Here is a 26,171-nt window from a genome sequence, read left to right on the forward strand (position 1 = left end):
GTATACGAAAAAAAATGAATAAATCCACCATTTTAATGGGGTTGATCACTACTTGACAATCCCTTCTCATTCCCCATGTTTGCCCCATTAAAATAAAAAAGCTTATACTCACCTCCCGTACCAGCGCCGTTCCAGTGGTGTCAATACTCAGTCTCTCGGGGGTCACGTGAGGTTTTTACGTCACACGAGCCCCATACCCAATTACCGCAGGCTCCTCTCTCCCCACCTTCAGATGTATAATAATCAGGAGGAAGTGATAGGTATGTTGTCACGGCCAGGTGTACGGGCAGGCCCAGGAGGTGGATCCACTGGACCGAACTCCTAGATGGTAGGAAAGAGTCCGGCAGCTGGAACACTAGAAACAGCAGAACAGTCCTTGCACACGGGAATAGCGGAGAAGTCCCTGGGACCACGGAGTTATGGGTGGTGGTCCGGGTGACGCAGCTCAGGTTCGGAAGCCGAGATGATGTCAGGCGGGGTCCGGAACCTTGGGAGCAAGATGACGGGTCACCGCAGGGATCCGAGATGGTGCGGACTGTCAGGATGGCAGAAGGACAGCGTTCGGGGTTCAGGATGCGGCAGACTGGATGGCGAGGCAAGCACGGCTCTACAAAGAGAGATAGGTGAGTACATGCACTGAAACACCAGGAGACCTGACTCCTAGCTTAGGGAACACGAAGATCAGGCCCCGCCCCCTTGGACAATACACCCCTTTATACCCTGTACCTGATTAGCCTCATTACCTGTTAATGGACGCTGGCCCTTTAAGAAAGGGTCAGTGACCGCGCGCGCCCTAATGCGCATGCGCGCAGCCCGGGTGCCAGAAGCCAGGGAAGGAGGCTGAGAAGAGGACGCAGGGGAGCCGGCCAGGGCCTGGGAAGCCGTCGGGCGCCGCGATCGGGGACCAGGGGGCCTGGGAAGGACGGGGACCGGAGGCTGGAGAGCGGGGAGCGTGGCAGGTGAGCCGGGGAGCGGGGCTGAGGACCCGGGGAGCGGAGCAGAGGACCCGGGGAGGGAAGCCAAGGACCCGGGGAGCGTGACAGTACCCCCCCCCCCACTCCCCCCTCCCCGCAACCGGGACATGAAGGCACGGATCAGAGGAGTGCCCACGTTCTCCCTGGGCTCCCAGGACCTATCCTCAGGACCATACCCCTCCCAGTCCACCAGGAAGAACTGACGACCTCGAACGGTCTTCATGGCCACGATATCCCTTACCGCATAGATGTCGTCATCGGCAATAGGTGGAGGAGCCGGACTGGCAGCAGCGGAGAAGGGACCAAGGACGACCGGCTTGAGCAGGGAGACGTGGAAAGAGTTGGGAATCCTCATCGTGGCCGGGAGCTGTAGCTTGTAGGAGACCTCATTGATCTTGCTGAGGACCTTAAACGGCCCGATGTAGCGAGGACCCAGCTTGTAGGAAGGTATCTTCAATCGGATGTACTGGGAAGCAAGCCAGACCAGGTCACCAGGAGAGAAACACGGAGGGTCCAGACGCCTCTTGTCAGCGTGTTTCTTCATCCGCTGGGAAGCGCGTCCAAGGGACGCCTTGACAGAGTCCCAAATGGTAGCGAAGTCACGGGCTACAGTATCAGCCGCAGGGACATCCGAAGAAGGGGATATAGGCAATGGAACGGAGGGCTGAAGTCCGTAAACGACATGGAAGGGAGATTTGGAGGACGACTCACTGATATGGTGGTTATGTGAGAATTCAGCCCAAGGCAGAAGCGTGGACCAGTCGTCGTGATGGGCGTTGACATAGTGACGTAAGAAGGATGTCAAGATTTGATTGACCCTCTCCACTTGGCCATTAGACTGAGGATGGTAAGCAGAAGAAAAGTCCAGAGTCACTCCCAGATGCTTGCAGAGCGCCCTCCAGAAGCGGGAGGTGAACTGAGTTCCTCTGTCGGACACGATGTGGGATGGAAAGCCATGCAAGCGGAAGATGTGATGTATATAGGCTTCCGCGAGTTCCTGAGCAGAGGGCAGTCCGGCCATAGGGACGAAGTGAGCCATTTTGGAGAACCGGTCCACCACGACCCATATGACTGTGTGTCCGGAGGATAATGGCAAGTCCGTAATAAAATCCATCGCTATGTGTTGCCACGGAACTGAGGGTATAGGCAGAGGCAGAAGACGGCCATAGGGCAGGTGTTTGGGCGTCTTGTTCCTGGCACAAGAGGAGCAGGCAGAGACATAAGCAGCGACGTCCGTGCGAAGGGATGGCCACCAGTAATGGCGTACAATCGCACCCCATGTTCTCTTCTGGCCTGCATGACCGGCTGTTTTGGAGGCATGACCCCAGTGTAACACTTTTTGCCTGTCAGTCTCAGAGACATAGGTCTTCCCGGGCGGTATCTGGGCCAGAGTGACAGGGGCCACCGGGATAATCTTGCTAGGAGGGATGATAGGTTGGGTAGTCTCTCCCTCCTGCTCCATGGGCACGAAAGACCTAGACAAGGCATCAGCGCGTACATTCTTGTCCGCGGGTCTGAAATGGAGCTGGAAGTCAAACCTGGCAAAGAATAAGGACCACCTGGCTTGCCGTGGGTTCAGTCGTACCGGACGTCTCTCCAGAGACAGCTCTTTGGAGCGCTCCTGAAAACGAATGTCCACACGAGTTGCTAGGGCAATCAGGGCATCTAGGGTGGAGGGCACGTCACGACCCGCCAACTCATCTTTGATGCGACTCGAAAGTCCTTCCCAGAAGGCGGCTGTCAGGGCCTCATTATTCCACCCGAGTTCAGAAGCCAAAGTGCGGAAACGGATGGCGTATTGGCCCACCGTCAGTGTTCCTTGACGTAGGCGGAGAAGTGATGAAGCAGACGCAGAGGCGCGTCCCTGCTCGTCAAAGGTACTGCGAAAGGCCTGCAGGAACTCTTGAAGATCCTTGGTCATGGGGTCCTCCTTCTCCCACAAGGGGTTCATCCACGCCAGTGCCTCGCCCTCCAGGTGAGACATTATAAAGGCGACCTTGGCTTGGTCGGAGGCGAACAGATGTGGCAGCTGCGTGAAATGAAGGGAACATTGGTTTATGAAGCCCCTGCAGGTCTTGGGATCTCCAGCATAACGAGGTGGTAACGCCAAACGGAGTCGGGAGGCATCCGACGCGGCTGCCACTGGTGCGGGAGCCGTGGATTGCCTAGTGGGGGACCTGGTTGCCGCAGGCGTCATTGATGCTTGTAACGTGTACAGGCGGGTGTCCACGGAGGTCATAAATTGCAGCATGCGGGTCTGGACTTCACGCTGGCGTTGGAGTTCCTCTTGCAGGGCCAATAGTGCTGCAGCGGGATCCATGGCCTGATCTTACTGTCACGGCCAGGTGTACGGGCAGGCCCAGGAGGTGGATCCACTGGACCGAACTCCTAGATGGTAGGAAAGAGTCCGGCAGCTGGAACACTAGAAACAGCAGAACAGTCCTTGCACACGGGAATAGCGGAGAAGTCCCTGGGACCACGGAGTTATGGGTGGTGGTCCGGGTGACGCAGCTCAGGTTCGGAAGCCGAGATGATGTCAGGTGGGGTCCGGAACCTTGGGAGCAAGATGACGGGTCACCGCAGGGATCCGAGATGGTGCGGACTGTCAGGATGGCAGAAGGACAGCGTTCGGGGTTCAGGATGCGGCAGACTGGATGGCGAGGCAAGCACGGCTCTACAAAGAGAGATAGGTGAGTACATGCACTGAAACACCAGGAGACCTGACTCCTAGCTTAGGGAACACGAAGATCAGGCCCCGCCCCCTTGGACAATACACCCCTTTATACCCTGTACCTGATTAGCCTCATTACCTGTTAATGGACGCTGGCCCTTTAAGAAAGGGTCAGTGACCGCGCGCGCGCCCTAATGCGCATGCGCGCAGCCCGGGTGCCAGAAGCCAGGGAAGGAGGCTGAGAAGAGGACGCAGGGGAGCCGGCCAGGGCCTGGGAAGCCGTCGGGCGCCGCGATCGGGGACCAGGGGGCCTGGGAAGGACGGGGACCGGAGGCTGGAGAGCGGGGAGCGTGGCAGGTGAGCCGGGGAGCGGGGCTGAGGACCCGGGGAGCGGAGCAGAGGACCCGGGGAGGGAAGCCAAGGACCCGGGGAGCGTGACATATGTCTGGTCCCTCACTTCCTCTTGATTAGTTATAAATCTGAGGGCGAGGAAAAAGAAGGCGGAAGTGATAAGGCGCAGGGCTCGTGTGATGTAAAAACCTCATGTGTGCTCCGTGAGAGCGAGTGCTGCCACTGCAGAAATGGCGCCTACACGGGAAGTGAGTATAAGCTTTTCTATTTTAATGGGATAAATATAGGGAATGCAAAAGGGTTGTACAAATAGTGGACAACCACTTTAAGGGATAGTTGATAGGAGATTCATGCTGCCCTACCCACAGGTAACATGAATCAGAAACTAGCTGCATTATCACAGTCGTGCATGCTTTACTTTGAAACGTTATGTCATTTCAGTGAAAACATATTTTGCAAAAACCAGCAGGGGACAATGTGTGTCAGATTACTACAGTAGTAAAAGGCTGGTCCCCAGTGGCATCTCCCTGCCGTGCTCCACCAAAAGGATAGGTCTCTCCTTATTACCAGATATAAGTAGCGACCTTTCTATCTAGGAGAGTAGGACAGGGAGAAACCGCCCGGGGACCTTCCTCGTATCAGTCAGCCGTAGCGCCTGGCAAGCTTTTCAAAGTATGTTTTCTCTGAATCAGCCATAGTGTTTTAGCATCAAAGATACACGGCTGCAATAATGCAGCCAATGTCTGATCTCCTATCCTATTTCTCTTTAATACAGCTGCATATTTGCCTTTTCAGGAAACTGGAAACAACAGCAGATATGGGGTTGCCACCCAGGGTTGACAGACACTGGTAATATAACAAAAGAAAATAAAACGGGGGCTTTTATATATTGGTGACTTTGTGGTAAATGCTTTCACTAATCATATCTGAATGTTGCAGGGCATCGGCAAAAGCATGAAGAGCAGGCAAGCAAGCATTTCTCAGAGCGTTACAGTGATTTGGAGCTTATACGGAGACAGGGGATAAGGGTTCAACCCAACCCTAACCAAAGACCCTCACTGACTAACCCAAACCCATTTAGCAACCAGGCTCAAGCACAAATACAAGGTAAGATGACAAGTTATTATTGCATTGCATATTTACCTTTCATTACTTAGTGAGAAATGTAAGAGAAATAATATACATTCTTTAGAAAAGATTATCCAGAGTTCTGCTATTATACTATAAGACATTATTGTATATAGTGTCCAAATGTAAAAACATTTTGCCACCAAAAAACTGTACAGTAAAACACTGCAATGACCATTTCTCTAATTGTAGAAATTCGTAGCAAATTGACATATAATACTATATTATTATTATTTTTTTTATTATTATTATTATTATAACAGACTTGTTCTTAAGTGGAAATAATATGGTTAAAATAGAATTTTAGGTGTGGAGATACCAAATTTATTATGGCGGCTCTTAAGCTGGGTTTACACACTGCAACATCGCAAAGGACATCGCTGTAACGTCACCGGTTTTGTGACGCAATAGCGATGTCGTTTGCGATGTTGCAGTGTGTGAAACACATCAGCGACCTGGCCCCTGCTGTGAAGTTGCTGATCGCTACAAATCGTTCAGGACCATTCCTAGGTCCTTTGTTTCCCGCTGTGCAGCATGCATCGCTACAAAGTTTCAGTGTGTGAAAGACTTTGCAGCAACTTTGTTAGCAACTTCCCTTTCAAAAAGCTGCTTATCAACGTCCCCAACAACCAGCTAGGTCGCTCTGCAGGTCCGGATCGCTGTTGCGTTGTTGGCCAGGTTTGCCTGTTTGACAGCTCACCAGCGACTCACCAGAGACTTAGGGAGGTCGCTGTTACGTCACAAAACTGGTGACGTTACAGCGATGTCCTTTGCGATGTTGCAGTGTGTAAACCCAGCTTTACTGGAAACATTAACAGACTACAGAAGACAATACTGTGTCTAAAGTTCTTTCTATGGAGAGATAAGTAGGCCACTTTGTTGTTCTTATGGCTTTAGATCACAGATAGGACAGGGATCTAGAGTAGGCAGTGGTAGGCCATCGCTTAGGGCATTACATAATATAACCCAGATAGGGGCTGCAATTTTGTTTTTGCACATTATTATGTTGTGGTGTTGCACACCCACTGATGCAATCCCTGCTTATTTATCTGACCAGCACTCAAGTGACAAGTAATGCCATCTTGTTCCTTGAATGTGGGACAGATGCACAGAGATCACTGACATGGTGCCACTGATCAGCCTGGGCTTTTTATTCAGCATTGCTGCACAATGATGGTCCTGATGCAGGTAGTTCAGTGAGCACCATCAGTGACTATTGCAGTAAGCACAACAGACTGGAACAGCGCTGGACCTGTGACGCATGAGAAGAACTAGTGACCCATGAGCACTCTATGCACTTTGAAATTAGTGAAGTGCCGATACACCTCTTACCAGATCAAAAGTTTTGCGGCTCACATGACTAGCTATGGGATAGGCTTAGATATAGTTTTAATGTTGTCCTCTCGGTTAGGGGCATGTAAGGCCGGCTTCTCACTTGCGATTTTCTCGCAGTAGTGCAATGCGAGAATTTCTCGCATTGCACTTAGACACATGTTAATCAATGAGGCAGCTCCCATCTGCTATTTTTTCTCAGTCCAAATAGGACTGAGAAAAAAATTGCAGCATGCTGCATTTTGGAGAGTTTCTCGCGCGTGTCTCTCCAATGCAACTCCATGAGAGCGGGTAAATAAACGGATGTCACACGGACCGGCACTCACACCATCCTAGTGACATTCGTTTTTCTAAATACATTTATCACGTTATGGGGAGCCAACCACCCTAACAATATCAGCCAGCAGCCGCCCGGAATAGCCGCATCCATTAGATGCGACAGTCCCGGGACTGTACCTGGCCATCCCCAATTGCCCTGGTGTGGTAGCAATCGAGGTAATAAGGAGTTAATGGCAGCAGCCCATAGCTGCCACTAAGTCCTAGATTAATCATGGCAGGCGTCTCCCCGAGATACCTTCCATGATTAACCTGTAAAATTAAGAGAATGAAGACATACACCAAAAAATCCTTTATTTGAAATAAACAACAAAAAAAAACAACCCTCTTTCACCACTTTATTCAAATCCCCAAATACCCTTCCATGTCCGACGTAATCCACAGAGGTCCCTCGACGCTGTCAGCTCTGCTACATCAGAAGATGACAGAGAGCGGTCACAGACCACGACCGCTCTCTGTGAGCTCCCCGCAGAGACTGAAGTGAGTCGCGCTATCAGCAATGACATCACTCAGGTTACCCACCGCCACAGATCTCAGCGGGAGGACTGCTGCTGTGGCCGCGGGTAACCTCAGTGACGGCACCGCTGATCGCGCGGCTCACTGCGGTCACTCACTGGGATTTGCGGTCACCAGTGCGACCTTCACCGGTGGCCAAAAATCAGGCCATGCCACACAGACAGAGCCGTGGGATGACCATGAAGTCGGGTGAAGTTCATCCGACTTCATTCTGATCGTGCGGCTCTGTCTGTGTCTGCTGTCAGCGGCTATTCAGCTCTGCTACATGCCTCTGTCTGTGTCTGCTGTCAGCGGCCATTCAGCTCTGCTACATGGCTCTGTCTGTGTCTGCTTTCAGCGGCCATGTAGCAGAGCTGAATGGCAGATGACAGCTGCTGAGAAAAAAACAGATCCCATAAGCACCAAACACGCATTGCACATGGACTACAATCATGAGAAAAATCCCAGGATCGCAGTGCAGTTGCATTGCACACTGATCATAAAGTGAACTGAAATTGTCCGACTTTTTATCATGCAACTCGGACCGATTTTACACGCATAACTGTGTTTCCAGCCTAATAATGTGTCTCTGTGGTGTGAGGGCAATAATGGTGAAGGTTCAAAAGAAAGTTCCAGCTCTACAAATAAAATTATAGGTTTTATTATGCAAAATCATAAAATCCAGAATGAATGAAAAATGTACAAGAGGAAAAATTGCTTAATGACCCCAATGGGATGTTTGAGTTACCATTAACCATGGGTAGTAATGGGCAACAGCTGGAACTTTCTTATTGAACCTATTCATCCACGCCACAAAGGGTGGCATCTGAGCTCCTCATGCAGGACACCAATTAAGATAAGCTGGCTATATTTTTCTCAATGATGGTGGAGGTATGCATATCAGACCTATTTGTGTGGAATTTCAATGGGGGTATGGATTAATACGATCATTCTGTGTGTATAGAATATTACACAACATTGCATGATGTGCTGCCGAGAACTATGCTTTTTAATCATTTCACTTGACAAATGAGAGATTTGCTTGTTTTTTGAGTGTATGCTGGACTGTTTACAGAGGCCCATAGTAAGGAATAACCCTGCACGTTCACCCATCTATGGCCATGTGCACACATTGGGTGTTTGGTGAGTTTTTTACCTCAGTATTTGTAAGGCCACATGCATACATTGAGTGTTTGGTGAGTTTATTACCTCAGAATTTGTAAGTCAAAACCAGGAGAGGGTAATAAATACAGAAGCGGTGCCCGTGTTTCTATTATACTTTTCCTCAGATTGTTCCACTATTGGTTTTGGCTTACAAATTCTGAGGTAAAAAACTGACTAAATACTTAATGCGTGTGCATGGCCTAAATGAACCAAAGTTCTGGTGTGTGTGGGAGAGCTGTGGGTGCTAGTAATACATTTCTGTCAGACCCATTTTGGTGGAGGTGGAGGGGGAGTTGGACTGTGATCCTAGAAATGGGGCTGCCATTTCCATCATGTGCATAGGACACTGAGATAACTTGTCAGGGCCCTAATTACAAGCAAAGTCATGCTACAATCTGAAATACTCATGACATTGCATGAAGCAAGACTTTGGATAAAACTTTCAAGTATCCCACACTGCTTCCTCAAAGCTAAAAGATGTCTGTTGTCACTTTGGCTGGCAGTGTAACTGTTAACAGCATTTTTAGATTGGAAACAAGGGGTTTTTCATCTCTATGGGAAATGCCCCCAGGCTAGAGGTATTTGGCATGCAATTAAACAAAACACTGGCGAGCTGTCATTGGAAAGCCTGTGCTACTGAAAGGCAAGCACGTGAATGTGTGTGCATCTGTGTATTTAAAGGCACACATGTATTTCTGATCCTGCGGTCACACTGAGAGCGGCATTATATAAAGTCGGTCCCACAATGTTTTCTCCTGTGGCAAGGGGACAATTAATTTGGTCAAAAGGACTGAATGAGTTATTGTTGTATCTGCTCCCTCCCATGAGAACAAAATAGAAAGTATTTTACATTGGACAAATAACATGTATAACCACATATATAGAAAGAAGAATATGAATATTATGCAAAATGTATGCGCCTGTCTCTCATCTCTCACTACACACACTAATAATATACATAAGAGTTTGATGTTGAGAAGCACATATGTAGTCAAGATGTTTCAAGCAAGGTTGGCTTCATATGGCTGAAATATACCCACATTTTAGTATCCAATATCTGGCTTCAACCCGTATAACTCTACTCAACCAAAGTGAAATGACTATAAAACCCAGAAGAATCATTGAGTGTCTTTGGTGTTGTGGTAGCAGGCTCTTGTGGCCATCTAATCGGCCTAAGGGATTGTTCACATGGCTGTTTTTTCGGTCCGAGTGCAATCCGTTAAAAAATCGGATCACACTTGGACCAATGTTATTCATTGGGGCAGAGCAAATGGACAATTTTTATCAGTGACTGATGCGGCATGTGAAAAAAAAAAAATCGCAACATTCATGATTTTTCTCCAAGAATCGTATTGCACTCGCCTATTCATGTCTATGGACCCATGAAAAAAATCGGACTGCACTCAGATGACATCAGACTAACAGAATAGAGAAGGTGGAGAACTTTTTTTTTTCTCTCCCCATCCAAGAAAAGTTGATGCTAAGCTGATGAAACTCTGATCTTCGTCTGATCAGAATAATTAGACCATTTTTCTTGGATGTTGAGAAAATGGTCATGGGAACCCACCCTAAGGTGCCCATGATCTGTGTTCACAGCATTTTGGACATAACATGCTTCAGCTGCATCCATAACGCAGCGATGTACAGTACAAGCACAGTGGATAAGATAAATCCCATGTCCATTGTGTGTGTACTGCCCCCAGTGGAAACTGACCTGCGGTGTGGCTTTCCGAGCCGCTGCATGTCAATTGTTCCTGCAAAGTCGCAAGCGTTCTCCATAGGGAGAACAGAAAGAGAGACCGCAACTGCCCAATCCCGGATCGTGGGCACAAGCAGCTGGGGTCTCCTGCAGAGGAGACTTGTAGCCCCGCAGGCCCAGGACGCAGCGATCCTGATCGTTGACACATAACCTAAGAGTTTCATCCCGAAAAATGGGCCGATTTTGTTGTCACTTGTCATCCATGTGCAATCCATGATTTTACAGCAGCTAATAATAATTTCAGGACTATTTACAGTTTCCTATGTTATTATTATTTATTATTATTATTATTATTATTATTTATTTATTTATAAAGCACCATTGATTCCATGGTGCTGTACATGAGAAGGGGGTAACATACAGAATACATATAGAAGTTACAGTAGACAGACTAGTACAGAGGGAAGAGGACCTTGCCCTTGCGGGCTTACATTCTATAGGATTTTGGGGAGGAGACAATAGGTGGAGTGTAGGTTGGGCGGCAGCTCCGCACGGTGGTCAGGCGGCAGCTCCTCACGGTGGTCAGGCGGCAGCTCCGCACGGTGGTCAGATAATATTAATATTTATTTGGAAATAATATTCTATTTCCAAATAAATATTTCTCAGAATGGTTAAAGTTAAAGGGGTTGTCCCATAAATAATCAATAAATCTTGGAATAATAATAAATTCCACAATTGGATGTGTTTAAAAAAAATGTTCGTGTGCTGAGATAATCTTACATATGTGCCCCTGCTATGTACTGTGTAATATATGTGTCTGACCGTACAGGAACATGGTCTAATCATACCACATCTCCTGTGAGGACAGAAAAGAGTATACAGACATTACAGCATGGGAAAAATTTAACACATACAATTATGAAACTTATTTTTATTTCAAGATCTATTATTTAAAGTGTACGGTGTACAAGGGACAACCCCTTTAAATATGCATACAGAAGTGAGTTATATCATTTATATTATTATAGATACTCTGATCTTCAGCTATCCCCTCAGAGTCAGCAGCTTATTATCCTGACCTGTGTTGATACAGGACGCATTTTCCTGTGTGGGCATGTCATCAGTGGAGTATGTGAGACAGCTGCTCATTTTCAAAGCTAAACCAACCTCCTGCTCTGTCTTTGCGCATCCATAGGAAGAGAAGGGGGCTGGTTTAGCTATTAATATGAGCCAGTCTGTCAACCTTCTTCACACACAGCACAGGTCATGTGTAAATACGGGAAACACTCTCCTGTTTCAAGTAAAGGCTCAAAAATGGAGCTGCAAAAACCATTCCACAACTGTATATCTACCTAGAGAAGTCTATCCTACAAAATGTGTAAGATCACCACTAGTGGCAAACATTACTAAGAGCATTTAGCCATACTGTAGAGTAATAATCATATTTTTAAATTACTGTGTATAAAATCACATATCAAAAAGTATATACAGTATTGGATAAACGGAACAAATAATTGAAAAAAAGAGCATTATGGTAATGTTCATTAAGGGGCTGTCTTGAATAATGTTCAGCTTCCTGGGAAAGGTTTGAAGAAGGCATTTAAGCATTAGACTAAAGTTGGCCAGACCTGACAGATCCCACTCTTTCCCAAATGATGTCGGAAATAAAAAGGATCCAGCCTGTTGGATTTCCAACAGCAGTCTGGCAGCAGTTCTCATTCAGAAAACACAGCACAGCTTGGACAGCTGTTCTTGTGTATGGGTGTTTTTCTGAGAAATAGCTAATGTGTAAGGCCCATGATCAGGGTTGACAGAGTTGTTGATGCAGCGTATTTTCGCGTAGTACAGTACAAGCACAGTGGATGGGATTTCTATAAATCCTATGCACACACTGTGCTTGTTTTTCCCCACAGTGTAAACTGTCATGAGGTGAGACTTTCCAAGCCGCAGCATGTCAATTTATTGCTGCGAAACCGCATCTGTTCTCCACAGGGAGGACAGAGAAAGACTGCAATGGCCGTAAGCCTGATCATGGGCACGGGCAGCCGCGGATCCTGCGGAGATCACTCACTGCCACATGAGAGAGGACATGCTGCGTACCCTAAAGTCAATAGCCTAAAGCTCATTTAAATATCAGATAAATGAACCTGAACCTGATAGTTTTGGTGTGAGTAGCTGAACATCTGACATGTAAGAGGGTCTCTGAATTATAAGAAAAGGATCGGCCTGTTGGAATTTCAAAGCCTGATCCATTTTCTTTTGAGGGAGAAGCTGCTGTCAGAAGAGTCTACCAAAAATTTTCTTCTTTCCATATGTCAAAAACACAGGACACCTCAGTCAAGCTGAGTGCTCATGTGTATGTGGTGTTGGGAGAGATAGATGTCTGACAAAGAAACGTTCAGTCAACAACTTTTCATAGTAGGTATTGCCAGCTAAAGCTGCATGAAAAGTTCCATATAGGCCCCTTTCACACGTCAGTGATTCTGGTACGTTTGTACTTTTTTTTATACGTACCAGAATCACTGACATACGCAGACCCATTCTAATCAATGGGTCTGCTCACACATCAGTGATTTTTCACTGAACGTGTCTCCGTGCAGCATGCACCCTTGGCCGTGATTCTGCACGGAGACATGTCAGTTTTTGTCTGACATCAATGATGACCCACGGACCACACTATGGTGTGATCCGTGTGTGATCAGTGAAACACGTACAAGAAAATCACGGACATATTAAATATTAAAAATTTTCAACTTATCTTGCCTGCGATTCGCTCTGCAGCCTCTGCTTTCGGCAGCTCCTGCCTGGCTCATGAATATTCATGAAAGCAGGAACTGCCGACCAGGAAGTAGGTGCTGAGAGCAATGGGCGGACGCTGCAGAGCCAGAGACTTCAGCACCATGGACAGCAGCAGTGAAGGCAGGTGAGTAATGTCCATGTGCAATCACGGGATCACGGATTACGGATTGCACATGGACAACCCACGTGTGCCGTGAATCACGGAACACGGAGGGACATGTGCATGTTTTACGCATCAGTGAAGAACGTCAGTGTTTTTCACTGACGTGTGAAACAGGCCTAAGGTTGTAAATTCAACTTTGTATTAAGTTTTTAGTGTCCGTCAACATTTTTTTAAAGTTTTTTCTATTCAATGTAAAGAAAAGGATTAGTTAGCATGATCTAGATAACAGTTAGCAATAACAGAAAATTTGAGAATAGCACTTGGTTAAAGTAAGAGGATGATGAAAAGGTGTAGAGAAGTTATATTGTAAAAGGTGCGAAAAAGCAAGGAAAAGGAAATAGTATATAAAATTCTAATAAAGGAGCTGTGAAATTTATGGGTAGAGGTGTCAACTGATCATGATATCAGAGAACTTAATAATATCCTGTGGCTATTGGTCCTAGAGAAGTACCAGCATGTTAAATGTGCTGTGTTGAGCCTACAACTACTGTAGTTATACAAATATTTATGCCGAACTTAGTTTCTACTGTGCTAGTTGAAGTAATCCAATGGTGTAATGATGACATGACATACATGATATTTGTAAACTTTATTTTTTAGAAATTAAAGGACATTTTTCATTCCCTCCCCTGATTTTTCTGACAGCTAAACTGACAGCATTAGCGCATTTTTATATGATATGTGCTGTCCAAGTCTATGGGTGCGCCAAAGAGAATTGAATCCCATATGGATCATCTATATTGTGTCCGACTTTTAAAGATACACTGCCATTATTAGCATAGTGTATTTGATCATGTACATTTTAAGCCATTGATGTTTAAATATGGATGTCACATGGACGTAAACAATGGACACAAGGATAGAGATGAGAAAACCCAGACAGTAAAGTTCGGTGTTCAAAATGAACATGGACTTTACTGAAAAAAATCAGTAGTTCCTGTGCTTTGCATATGCAAACCACTCGTACGAGAATTGCTGTGCTCAGGTATGCTCAGTGCTCGGTCCAGTATGAGCCACTTGAAGTGTTTTAGTGGCTCCCACTGGGGTAAAATCAGCGTTATCAGATATAGCGTGCACAAAAAAAAAAAAAAAGATTAAACCTCACCCTCCCTCCCCTGGAAGTGCTCTATTTATGGCTGCTTATATGTGGGCAGAGAGCCGAAATGCCCAATCAATGACTTCCAGTGGGGTTAAGGTCAACTCCAGGTCAGTACTGAACTTTATATAAGGCTTCCTTCACACGTTCATGCATTAAGTGCACATGTGTTATGGTCCGTGGTGCAGGTCCTTATGTCCGTTCGTGTCTCCCTGTGTGTGTTCTCTTAGTGCTCTTCGTGTGCTATCCATGTGACATACAGATAACAGACAGACAGCATGAACTTGTATACCTACCTGTCTATGGCGCTGTCACACTTGCTTCCGGGTCCGCAGTCAGTGTAGTGAATATTCATGAGGCATAATGAGTGGGACCCGGAAGCAACAGCAACCCCGGAGACAGGCAAGTATAAAAATCCATTTAATTTCAGCGAATGGGTGTCCTCTAGTACATGTAACACTGATGTCACACAGATGGCATCAGTGTGTGGCCCGTGTGATATCTGTGCTGCCGGCCAAAAACGGACATGTCGCTATATGGAGAACATGGACATGCATATGCTCCACACAGACACACAGTCCATGTCAAAACACAGATGTGTGAGCAAACCCATTGATTTTAATGGGTCTATGTGTGTTTCTGTCTCTGCAACGTGTGTAAACGGACATCACACATGCTGGAAACATGGACATGTAACAGAGGCCTAAAGTCTGGCTGAACCGGCAGAACGAAACTTCACCAGGTCCACTCATCTCTACACAAAGATGGCACATGAAGGTAAAATACGAACATATGGATATAATAGGGATGTAAAATACTGAGACATGAATGTAATACGGATGACAATATAGATGAAAATCGTTTTGAGCTTTCTATATGAAATGCAAACTTTTTTTCATTTGCTCATCGCCTGACCCCAGCACTAGACAGGTTTCCAGACAATTTATGTCCTATCTGCCTATATTGCATATGTTGGTATATACTTGCAAATAGGACAGGTTTTAAGAATTGTAAAATATGACAGCCCTGTTATATTTTTCTTTAACATTTGCTACCGGAAGAGCTATTTATTAAAAGCAATATATTCTCATTATTTTGTAAAGTTTAAGGTAGTACAGAAAGATGTCAGTATTACTATAATTGTAAAGCATTGGTTTAGTTATCAATGATGAGATTGTTGCCAACATATCCAAAAGGAGCTGTGGTATGTGGGGCAAAGTTCAGTCCGATCATGTATGTGAATAGATACTGTATATACATAGTACACAAATCTGCCTCACTAATTCACTCTTTAGTTAGCGGAGTCCATATTGTATATCAGTCTTTGAAACACAAAAAAACATGGAGATTAGACATTTCTTGCACTATCCATCTTCATCAAAACTCTTGAACAAGGAATGGAATTGAGTGTTGTCACTCATTTTACATACAAAATGTTTAATAGAAACAATTGTGTAAAACAAAACATAAAGAGGATAACAGTGTGACAGAATGGTGACAAGGCAAACATTTTCTTATTCATTTTTCCACCATTAAAAATAAAAAAATAACAAATTCGGTATTGTCGCATCCATAAAAGTACTTTCTATCAAAACATAAAGTTGACACTAAACAAAAAATGATCTTTGCTTGTAACACCAGGAGATGAGTGGTGCTAATTATGTCACATCTGCACACAGCCGTCAGGATGTGCACCATCAGCCGGTATCGTTCACCTGTCCTTTTCATTAGAATAGGGCATGCTCTCAATATCTGCCTATTGTGCATGTGTCCTTATAGGCCTGTGCAAACGAGATGTTATAGTAAGTGAGTGGCTCCGAGGAAGAGGAATCTTGTTAGGGTTCGTTCATACATTGCAACCGTGGTATACTTTTTTCCTAACCATAGTATTTTTTCCCAAAATTTCTAAAATATCTAGCCAGGGTTTTTTTGCCTCTATTGTGCATAGTGACCACCAAGAACAATATTAATAAGTTAACAGCGGGGTGTTATTATTTTATTGTCAAAAACATGTGGCCTTATGCCTTGATAGGGTCCAAGCTTTATATTTATGAAAGTGAAAGTATATGCATAAAAAACAGTCAAAGAAATGTTTAGAGTCAGTAATAGATATTGTAATATGATACTTGTTGGAGCATTTGTTTGCAAAACCACCCTCAGTGGAAACACGGCTCACATGTACAAAGGTCGATGTTATGTGGTGCAAATAACAAGTATCAATACAAGAACATTATGGGTTACTCATGATAATAAACTTTAAAGGGTTGTCTAGAACTTTAGCATGATAGTCTATCCTTAGGATAGGTCATCAATGTCTGATCGGTGTGGGAGCAACACCCCCACCAATCAGCTGTTCCTGGTATTGGCAGTGGATGAAACTGTTCAGTGTTGATATTGCACAGCACAGCTTTGTCAACTGTATAATGGCAGTGGCTAGGTACTATATATCTGCCCCCCTATTAATTTGTATAGAAAGTGGATATCCACTACCCAGCTATGGCACTTTACAGTTAGAGGAGCTGGGCTGTGCTGTGCAACTCTGGAGCTGAACAGTCCTGGCTGCTGCGGGCATCGGGAACAGCTGATTGGTGATGTACCGCGTACCCCAACCTTCACCAATCAGACATTGATGACCCTTCTAAGGATGAGCCAACAATATTAACTTCCAGACAACCCCTTTCAGTTCAGAGAGGTGATCAGTGCTGAACATACATGCATTGTGTGTGTGCCTTAGCATATTAGCATACAGAGCAATTCTTTGCAGATGATTAATCTGATTATACCCTTCACTGAAAAAATTATATATAGCAGTCTTCTGCACTCAGAAAAAAAACTCATCAGATACCCACACCTTACTCCAGCAGCGATGCATTGGGCCTGCGGCATGCACTCTTCCGGGCTCCAAAACCGGTACGTTGGTGCACAATGTCCTGCATATGTTACACCATGCCAGATGTATGCAAAGCATTATTTACCAGGATAGACTAGCTCACAACAGAGGTGGCGCACTAGAAAAGTTTGAGGGTGTAGGGCAGCTTCGGATGACAATACGTACACGGGCATCTTACATTCCCAATGGGCCACTCTTATAGTGAGCCTGACTAACCTGTGACATAACGCTTTGAATTCATATATGCACATAGTATATCCACATGCACTCATGTACCTATGGTAAAACATATATATTATATACTGTGTATACAAACTATTATATATATATACATCAAACACACTCAATAATGCACCAAACTTTATTGGTAGATGTTCGGGTCTCCCCTCTCTTTACGGCCCCTGTGCAGCTGCACAAGTGATATGTCCATCTCTGTCTGTCAGCTAATCAAAGTAGTCCGTGAATGGCTGACAGGTAATATGATACAAATGTTACAGTACTAGGGGGCGCTCTGCAGATACCCTTCCCAATATACAGCACTAATTATGCTGTTGTTAATCAACTTACCTTTCCAGTCCCAGTACAACCTCCCCTTTTCACATACATTTCCAGTCCCGTGGATTACCCAGAACAGAGTGCACATGGCAAAGGCAGCAGCAGAGCAGCAGAGGGAATCAATTGCTGATGCTTAGCGTGAATGACTACCTCCTTCCACTTTGTGCAGTGCATCTCTATAGGCAAGCAGCGCCACACTAACACTAACAGGTGAGGAAAGGGACCTATTTCAGCTCAGGATAATCATATGTGTTCAGCTGAGCGGGCCCCCCTGCTTCTCTTGTTAGTATTGATGCGGTTCTGTGAATATCCTTCAGTTGTCAGATCCTCGGGGGCTCAGTTCCAGTCGGAGCTCTTCTACAGCTGCACTGGCAGTATATCCGCTCCTTGGTTCAGGAGTATACAGTGTCCACCCATATCCTGTCCACCGCCATTAACTTGAGACCGGCGGCAGCTATAGGCATAGAAGTGGTGTCTAGGTATAGTAAAGTAGCTATGCGCTATGCAATGAAACCACCTATAGCATCACCTGGTGGAAAACAACAAAGTTAACATTTTTATTTCAAAAATGGAACGAGATAGAGAAAAAAAGTGAATTACAAAGTTGCAGGGCATCATCAATTAAATACGAATCGACATTTTGCATACAGAAATGCTATGATATGAAACCCATGACCCCCCCAAAACATTGAATGCTGGTCACGCATGTGGCGCTCATTTAACTTTGAAGCTCAAAGTGGCCACCGTCAGCTGCAATGCACATCTGGACTCTGGACAGCATACTGTATCTTGCTGCATGTTGTGCAATATGGTAGGTGACACGTTTGCACAAGCATCTGTGATATGTCGTCGTAGGTCCTGCAAGTTTGGTGGAGGGGTCGCATACACCTGCTGTTTGATGTGACCTCACAGAAAGAAGTCCAATGGGGTCAGGTCAGGTGCGCGTGGAGGCCACTGCACGCAGCCACCATACTCAATGACTTGTAGGAAGGTCTCCATGAGATATTGCTTCACGTCTGCAGCCTTGTGAGTTTTACACGTTGTAATCATAGCATTTCTGTATGCAAGGTGTCGATTCGTATTGAATTAATGATGCCCTATAACTTTGTAATTCACTTTTTTTTCTCTATCTCGTTCCATTTTCGAAATAAAAATGCTAACTCCGTTGTTTTCCACCAAGTGGTGCCATAGGTGGTTTCATTGCGTAGCGTATGGCTATTTTACTATACCTAGACACCACTTCTATGCCTATAGCTGCTACCATTCTCAAGTTAATGGCGGTGGATGGGATATGGGTGAACACACTGTATACAAAAAAGGGTCCCTATGTGGCACCCTGGACAAGCCAGGACATCACAGGTACTGCAACAACACACCCCACACCCCGGTTAGGCACATCAGTCACACACAAATCCTTGTTGCCTCCCTCCAGGGGCTGATGTCCACACCAGGTGGGGTGGAGCCAGGCGTTTGGCCCCACCCACCGAGGAGTTCACAGTCCTGGAGGTGGGAAAAAGGAAGGCAGTATAGTGAAGAAGAGTAGGGAGAGTGAAGTGGAAGGAGTAAGTGGCAGTAGAGGAGCAGTCTGACCGTGTCCGGGTACATGGCCCGGGCACATACAGCAAGGTTGGCAGACGGTGGTGACTGTCTGCAGGAGGGGCCGATCGACGCAGAACCGTAGGACCGGGGACGGGCGGTGGCCTGCCGGTACCGAACCGGGGAGTGAAGAGAAGCCAGCACCATCCGGCAGGGCCTACGGACCCCGACCAGGCTTGGAGTCGCCGTAAAACTGGTCAAATCCGTCAGCGACGGGAACCTGCGGGGTTTCCCAGCAGCAAAGATCCGATTGAAGGCAACCGCTCAACCGTGAAGGGAAATACAGTCACCGCCAAGGCTACAATTCCCAGGGCCAGAGCCTGCGGGCAAAAGGGGCTCCCTCGGCATCTATCCACGCTGGAGAGCGGGCTACCGGTGGGAAGCCATCGGGGCCAAAAACACACTACAGGTGCAGGGAAAGGCAGTCACCGCCAACCTACCGGGAGTGACCACCACAGCCGGCTGCGGGACCCGTCCATCCAGCCGTTTGTTTTACCAGAGACTCCGTATACGTTATTGGCTGAGTTAATACCACCGTGCCGTCTGGCACCACGCTGCCCCCGCGACCCTGCACCTCACAAAACCCGGCCATCCACTCTCCAGTTACCCTTACCCGGGCCCCGGGACCACCAAAACCCCCTACCCACGGAGGGGAGAGAAACATCTCGGCTGCTCCCTGTCATCGCTCGCGGGATCCCCCGTCCAGAGCGGCGGTGGTGTCCCAACCTCACCACAAACCGTGGGTGGCGTCACGAACCAAATTCCCAAACCAAACCAACCCCCCTTTCACTCACGGGTGAGGAGCGCCGCTCGAGTCCCCGGATCCGGCCCACCGCTCGAGCCACCGAGCAGCAGCAGCAGCCGGACCCGAGCCGCGAGCGCGGTCGAGCAGCGCACCCCCCCGCCCGCGACACCTACACTAGAACAAATTGTGGGCCCTTTCCAGTCCAGTAGCTCATTATATTGCTCAATTCCTCCTACTTTGGAGGTGGAAATTGGCCCCCTTAACTTTTGAGTCCCTGCGACTGCACAAGGTTGTGCCAATAGTATGCCCGTCAATGCGCTGGTTTATAGAACACATGCTTCTGCAGGTTTGGTCATTGCTGTGTTTATGTGATTTAGTGAATTTAGTCGTATTTTTCAGGATTAAGATAAAAACTGAACAGTTTAAAGCAAAGCAGAAGATAGGAATTTAAATGCTTTATCCAATGCAAAATACCAGCCCTGATCAGACCCCTGGTCCCCTCCCCCACTCTGTGCCCTACATGCAGTACTGTTCTGTACATCTAATTTAGATGTTTTTACATGAGTTGATTTCAGTGGAAACTTTTAAAAACTTGTCCTTTAAGGATAAAGTAGGCCTGAACATTATACAGCCGCCTTACTGTAATTGTGTCTGACATCTAGTAGCAAACCTTGGAATTTCCAGTTCCCCACAAGAATCTAAGCATTTCAGACACAATATACACCGTTATTTCAGGACCGATATCTAATGTCAGCATGAGCTGGAAATTTCCAGAATCGTAGCATAATATCATGGCATAGGATTGAAGTAAACTGATACCTAAATAGACCTAAATAGACTTTCATGTACAATCCAATATATACAGTGATATATGGAAAAATATGACAAAAACCCATATGTATTGACTTTATACATTATCATTATAGTAACAGATCTTGGCTTCATCCAGTTGAATGATTAAGAAATGAAAGAGTTAACATAACATCCAAATGAGTTCCAGTACCCAGTAGCAGCTATATCAGTAAGATAGGAAATTATTATTATTATTATTATCATTATTATTATTTATTTATAGAGCACCATTGATTCCATGGTGCTGTACATGAGAAAAGGGTTACATACAGAATACATATACAAGTTACAATAGACAGACTAGAACAGAGGGAAGACGAATGGCATTTAACAGATCAATAGGGGCAGTATATGGGGAAATAAAAAGTAAATTATTTTTTGTGATACAATGTTATTATGTATGATGTTGTCTGATATGATGAACAAATCTACAGATGGCATTTAATAGGTGTGTGCTGGAATGCACCACAGTGCATGTGTGTACTCTTCTACAAGCAGTTAAATTGTTAATGAATTCCATATATCAAACTATTCAGCAAAGTATTGAGGAACCACAGAAAATCAAGTCTAGGGTTTGGTTGAAGTCCAACTGAATGGGGGAACAGAAATTCTACAAAATGTCTCTACTCTGGGGGTTTGAAGGGTACAAAAATAAATAGAGCTATAATAATAGACTGCTGCATCCGGCATTATTGAAATATTGTGGAATTAACCCTTTTTTGCTTAAGATTTTCACTCTTATTTAAAGTCCTAATTCAGTGGGATTTATTTTTTTTTTAATTTACCGCTGGTGCCCTCAATCTAAATCCCATCACCATGTCTTATACTCACCCTCCAGCATCTTCATCTGTTATCACCGCCGCTTCCATCGGTTTTCCGCAATTTGTGACCTGTCAGCTGCTCCAGTGTTTCATGGAGCGCGCCGGCAGTAACAACTCAATACAAGTTTATGTGAGCCTTGTTCTGGCTCTCATAGACTTGCATTAAGAGCTTGTGACGTAACTTGTGACTTCTGGACAGTCACAAGTTGCAGTCTCAAGATGGTGCCATGGGAGCAGAGCGATGCCGAAAAAAGGTGAAGATGCCAGAGGGTGAGTATAGAAGTAGGGACAGGGACCTTAGGTTAAAAGCACCACTCCATCACTGAACAAAATAAAATAAAATGCTAGAGTGGTGCTTTAACAGGAATACATTATAAACAGTTTAAAAAGTTATACCTGCACGAGAAGATGCTGAATATTTACAGAAAAATTGTAAAGCTTCTTTAGGGAACATTAGAACCATCTTAGACATCTGCTCTCTTAAAATTCACCATCCTGTATATGATTGGGAATATTTTTCTAATTCTAAGAGCAAATAAATTAAAATAAAATAAATACATAAATTAATAACATTTATTATATTTAAAGGGTCTATGTTACCACACATGTAAATATATTTAAAAAGAGACACTTATGTGCATATAAATGAACTGTGCCACCAACCAAATGTAGATTCTGCAAGTGAAAGATGCAGGTGTCAGGCTTCCACCAGGGGGCGCAGAAGCAAAATGGAGATAGAACTACAAAGAGTAGTTAGACTAAAGTCCACAACGGGACACACACACCAGTGAAAGGGTAGTCAGCAAGCCTTATGCCGGTGTCACATGGTACGATATATCGGGCGATATGTCGTCTGGGTCACGTCGTTAGTGACGCACATCCAGCATCATCAGAGATATCGTACCGTGTGACACCTCCGAACGACTGTCAATGTGCAAAAATACTCACTTTATCATTGCTCGTTGACACGTCGTTCATTTTCAAAATGTCGTTCCTCCTTCTGCGTGCCGGTTGTTCATCGTTCCCGTGGTAGCACACGTTGCTCCGTGTGACACCTCAGGAACGACGAACACAGCTTACCTGCGGCCCTCCGGGAATGTGGAAGGAAAGAGATGGGCGGGATGTTACGTCCCACTCATCTCCGCCCCTCCGCTTCTATTGGCCGGCTGCCGTGTGACGTCGTTGTGACGCCGAACGTCCCTCCCCCTTCAGGCAGAGGATGTTCGCCGCCCACAGCGACGTCGCCCGGGAGGTAAGTGCATGTGACAGGGGGTTAACGACTTTGTGCGCCACGGGCAACTAATTGCCCGTGACGCACAAATGACGGGGGCGGGTACGATTGCTCGTGCGATCGCACGATAGATTGTCCCGTGTGACGCCGGCATAAGTCTTAACTAGGAAGTCACGTCTAAACAAGGGAGCAAGACGTAAACAGATGGAACCATGAGGGTCAGAAGCCAAGAGGTCATGTCAGAAGCCAAAAAGGGGAAGCAGAGCCGTGGTCAGGAAACATTACCAAGGTCAGAGGTCAGGAGAGCAAGTAAGTACAAAAGAGGAGGAGGGGACCAAGACACAGAATGGGACTGAGGTCTGGGAGACAGGGCAGACAAACTGAGGTCAGGGAGAAGTAAGCTGGGTAGCAAAACAGATCAGGGCTAACTCACAAGAACAAGTTGCGCACACTGCAGAGCAGGAACTATTACTGGCGGCGTTCTGGAGGCCTCCACTCTCCACACCAGAATAAAGCGGTGTGAGTCCCGGAATGAGGCACAACAGAACAAACCCCCTCCAACCAGACTTCTGACCCCGTCAGAGTCAAGGTACAGTCATGACACCAAGTACTTTGAGGAGCATTCAAAAGGAGAATCTTTCACAGGAGTTTTGTTAGTATGAATCACTAGTAGAGTTGGGAAAATTGATTCAATTGGAATTGAATTCGACATGAAATTTACAAAAATCCATACTTTCCAGAATGCTGATTTTTTTAATTTACTCTACAGCAATATGGCTGTTGGCTGTCTTCAATTTTGCCAGATTGTCAAGGACTGTAAAAGGTTAAAAAAATTTTTTAAAAACGAATACCTCACCACTCATGGCCGCTGAACACTCTCCTCTGTACAGTTCTCTTGTCTCTTCTAAGCACCTGCACCTACTGAAACTAGGTCTCTTCAGGTTACGCTACCACTTACAGCATTATCCAGGCCTGGGGGACATCTTAGCCCCACTAGTGGCTGCCAGTCCTGGCCTAGCTTGAAGATGCCTGGAGTTTCAAAGTGCTGGAGCGATAACAAGAGGCATGAGGACCATATAGCGGACAGTGAGCTGTGAGATGAGTATTGATTGTTTTTGGGTTGTGTTTCTACATCTTGTGTTCATTATGTTTTGAGGTCTCTCCATAGTTCAGGGCATAATAACAGACATTTAATTTGTGGAGAATAAATTTGCTGTGAATCGATTTTCATGGTTAAATCTGTCGGATTTAGCAAATTCAAATCTTGTCAAATCCACTCATCTTTAGTCACAAGCAGAAGAGTAAAATAAGGATAAAGTAAATAGACAGAAGTACATGGCTTAATGTTGTGTGACAGATCTTGTGGGGACAACTAATGTCTTGAAATATGTGTCTCACATGCAGAAGATATTGCTTAGCTTCAGTAGTTTCTAAGCTTAGACATAACAGGTCATCTATATTCCACGTGTCTTGCATGTATGGAGTTTTGTATACTAATTGTGTGCAAAGCACATGTTCATGAGGATGTATCTATGTGGGCTAGAAGATGTATTTTAAACCTTATTAGGTACTAGAAGCCAAGAACACGGACATTACTAATCAGAAAGGGTGACCTCTAGCTGCCATCTAATTTATATACATACCACACCTCGACGCTCTCAATTCAAAACATTGACATTTCCGTAGATAGATCAGGTCAGATTTGGACGTTCTTGGTCCCTGGGCTCAGCCTTACAATGGTCAAATTCTTAAGAATAAATGGGCCTATTCACTTGGTGAAGCAGCTGGTGCGATTTTGAGAAGAAAATAAACATATCCTTGAAATATTTTGATTGGCAAAGTAAAAGTGCAATTCAACACTCCGGCCAGTATGCTTTACTATACGAAACAATATAGGTGAGGGCAAGGCAAAACATGGGAATAAAATGTGCACTTACATGTATAAGGCATGTTAGTTGTCAGACGACTCGTCACAAAGCAGGAATGACCACTCTGAAATATTATCAGCACTGGAAAAATGTTACCATCATACACGGTAATGTTATGTATATGAACTTCTCCTTGGTGTGATTTTTCGGTTTAAGTATGACATTGAGATCACGCAATGAAGTGAACAAACTTCTTACTGTGCAATTAATGGGACATTTTCTTCCTTTACTTTTGCCATATAATCCTTTACATGGGGTGGTAACTAAAATTCCCTTCTTATCAATGAGACAGTTGTCTGAACTTCTTCATATCCCAAAAAGCGCACATGACACTTGACATCAGTATAGCTGTAAATCTTGTAAAGCAATTAGTGGTCACAGGAATCCTTTATATTTTTTAACACGTTTGTCTGCTAAACCGCTACACTTCATGCTGATTACAACTGATGGAGTGTTTGGCTCCCACTGCCATACAAATCTATATCCTTTATTTACATTGTGTCCATATATGTGAGATCATTTTATTATCGTGATATACAACAATTGGGAACATAATTGCCATTGAAATAGTATTGATTCTGCACCAGATTTTCAGTTGCAAACATTTTTGTAAAATTTCTATATATGACTATACCTTAAGAGAGCAGAAATCAAGTAGAACAGATGTAAAACGGCCCTTTAGTGCTACTGCTATGTAGCGGACACATACCCCGACATTTCTGCCAGAGCATCACTAAGCACAGAGTTATATGTTGTAAGTCTCCCTGTGTTAGAAATAATTTTACCACTATATCAAATAAATACAAGTACTTAAGACCGGATGTACCACCAGCAGAAAGCAGGGGTTATAAAAAGCTTGGGTGACGGTCATATTGGGAAAACATCTCATCATGCGTGGCTGGCTTTAGATTACTATTGCTATGCTAAAATCAAAAAGACTTTTCTTTTTAGAAATTTACTTTGGACAGCTTTAAATGCTTCAAAGGAACCTGTCACATTGAAGATAAAGAATGTTCCTGTCACATTGAAGATAGAGAATGTTACAGAATAAGAGAAGCTGAACAAATTGATATATATATATATATATATATATATATATATATATATATATATATATATAGAGAGAGAGAGAGAGAGGGAGAATAAAGAGCGTTTTAAACTTAATGCTTCATTGCTAGACAGTTTAAAGTTGTGATAACTATATCACTAGCCAATTGCCCACAAATACTTAATGGTATATATATATATATATATATATATATATATATATATATATATATATATATGTGTGTGTGTGTGTATATGTATATATACAGTATATATACAAAAGTAAAAAGTATGTACA

General features: G+C 45.0%; 1 protein-coding gene across 3 annotated transcripts in view; it reads left to right on the plus strand.

Annotated features, from left to right (window-relative positions):
* The window catches only part of RUNX3 (RUNX family transcription factor 3), a 67,559-nt gene that overhangs the window by 36,187 nt on the left and 5,201 nt on the right, over positions 1 to 26,171 (plus strand). For 2 of the 3 annotated variants that reach the window (XM_075336079.1, XM_075336080.1), the window contains one exon: positions 4,936 to 5,103. In XM_075336079.1, coding sequence (XP_075192194.1) covers positions 4,936 to 5,103 — 168 coding nt within the window. Of the gene's footprint in view, positions 1 to 4,791; positions 4,846 to 4,935; positions 5,104 to 26,171 lie in introns of all 3 variants that reach the window. The other variant, XM_075336078.1, reaches the window with a different exon arrangement.

Source organism: Anomaloglossus baeobatrachus, chromosome 2 (assembly GCF_048569485.1).
Source record: "Anomaloglossus baeobatrachus isolate aAnoBae1 chromosome 2, aAnoBae1.hap1, whole genome shotgun sequence".
In the NCBI taxonomy this organism is placed as follows: Eukaryota; Metazoa; Chordata; class Amphibia; order Anura; family Aromobatidae; genus Anomaloglossus; species Anomaloglossus baeobatrachus.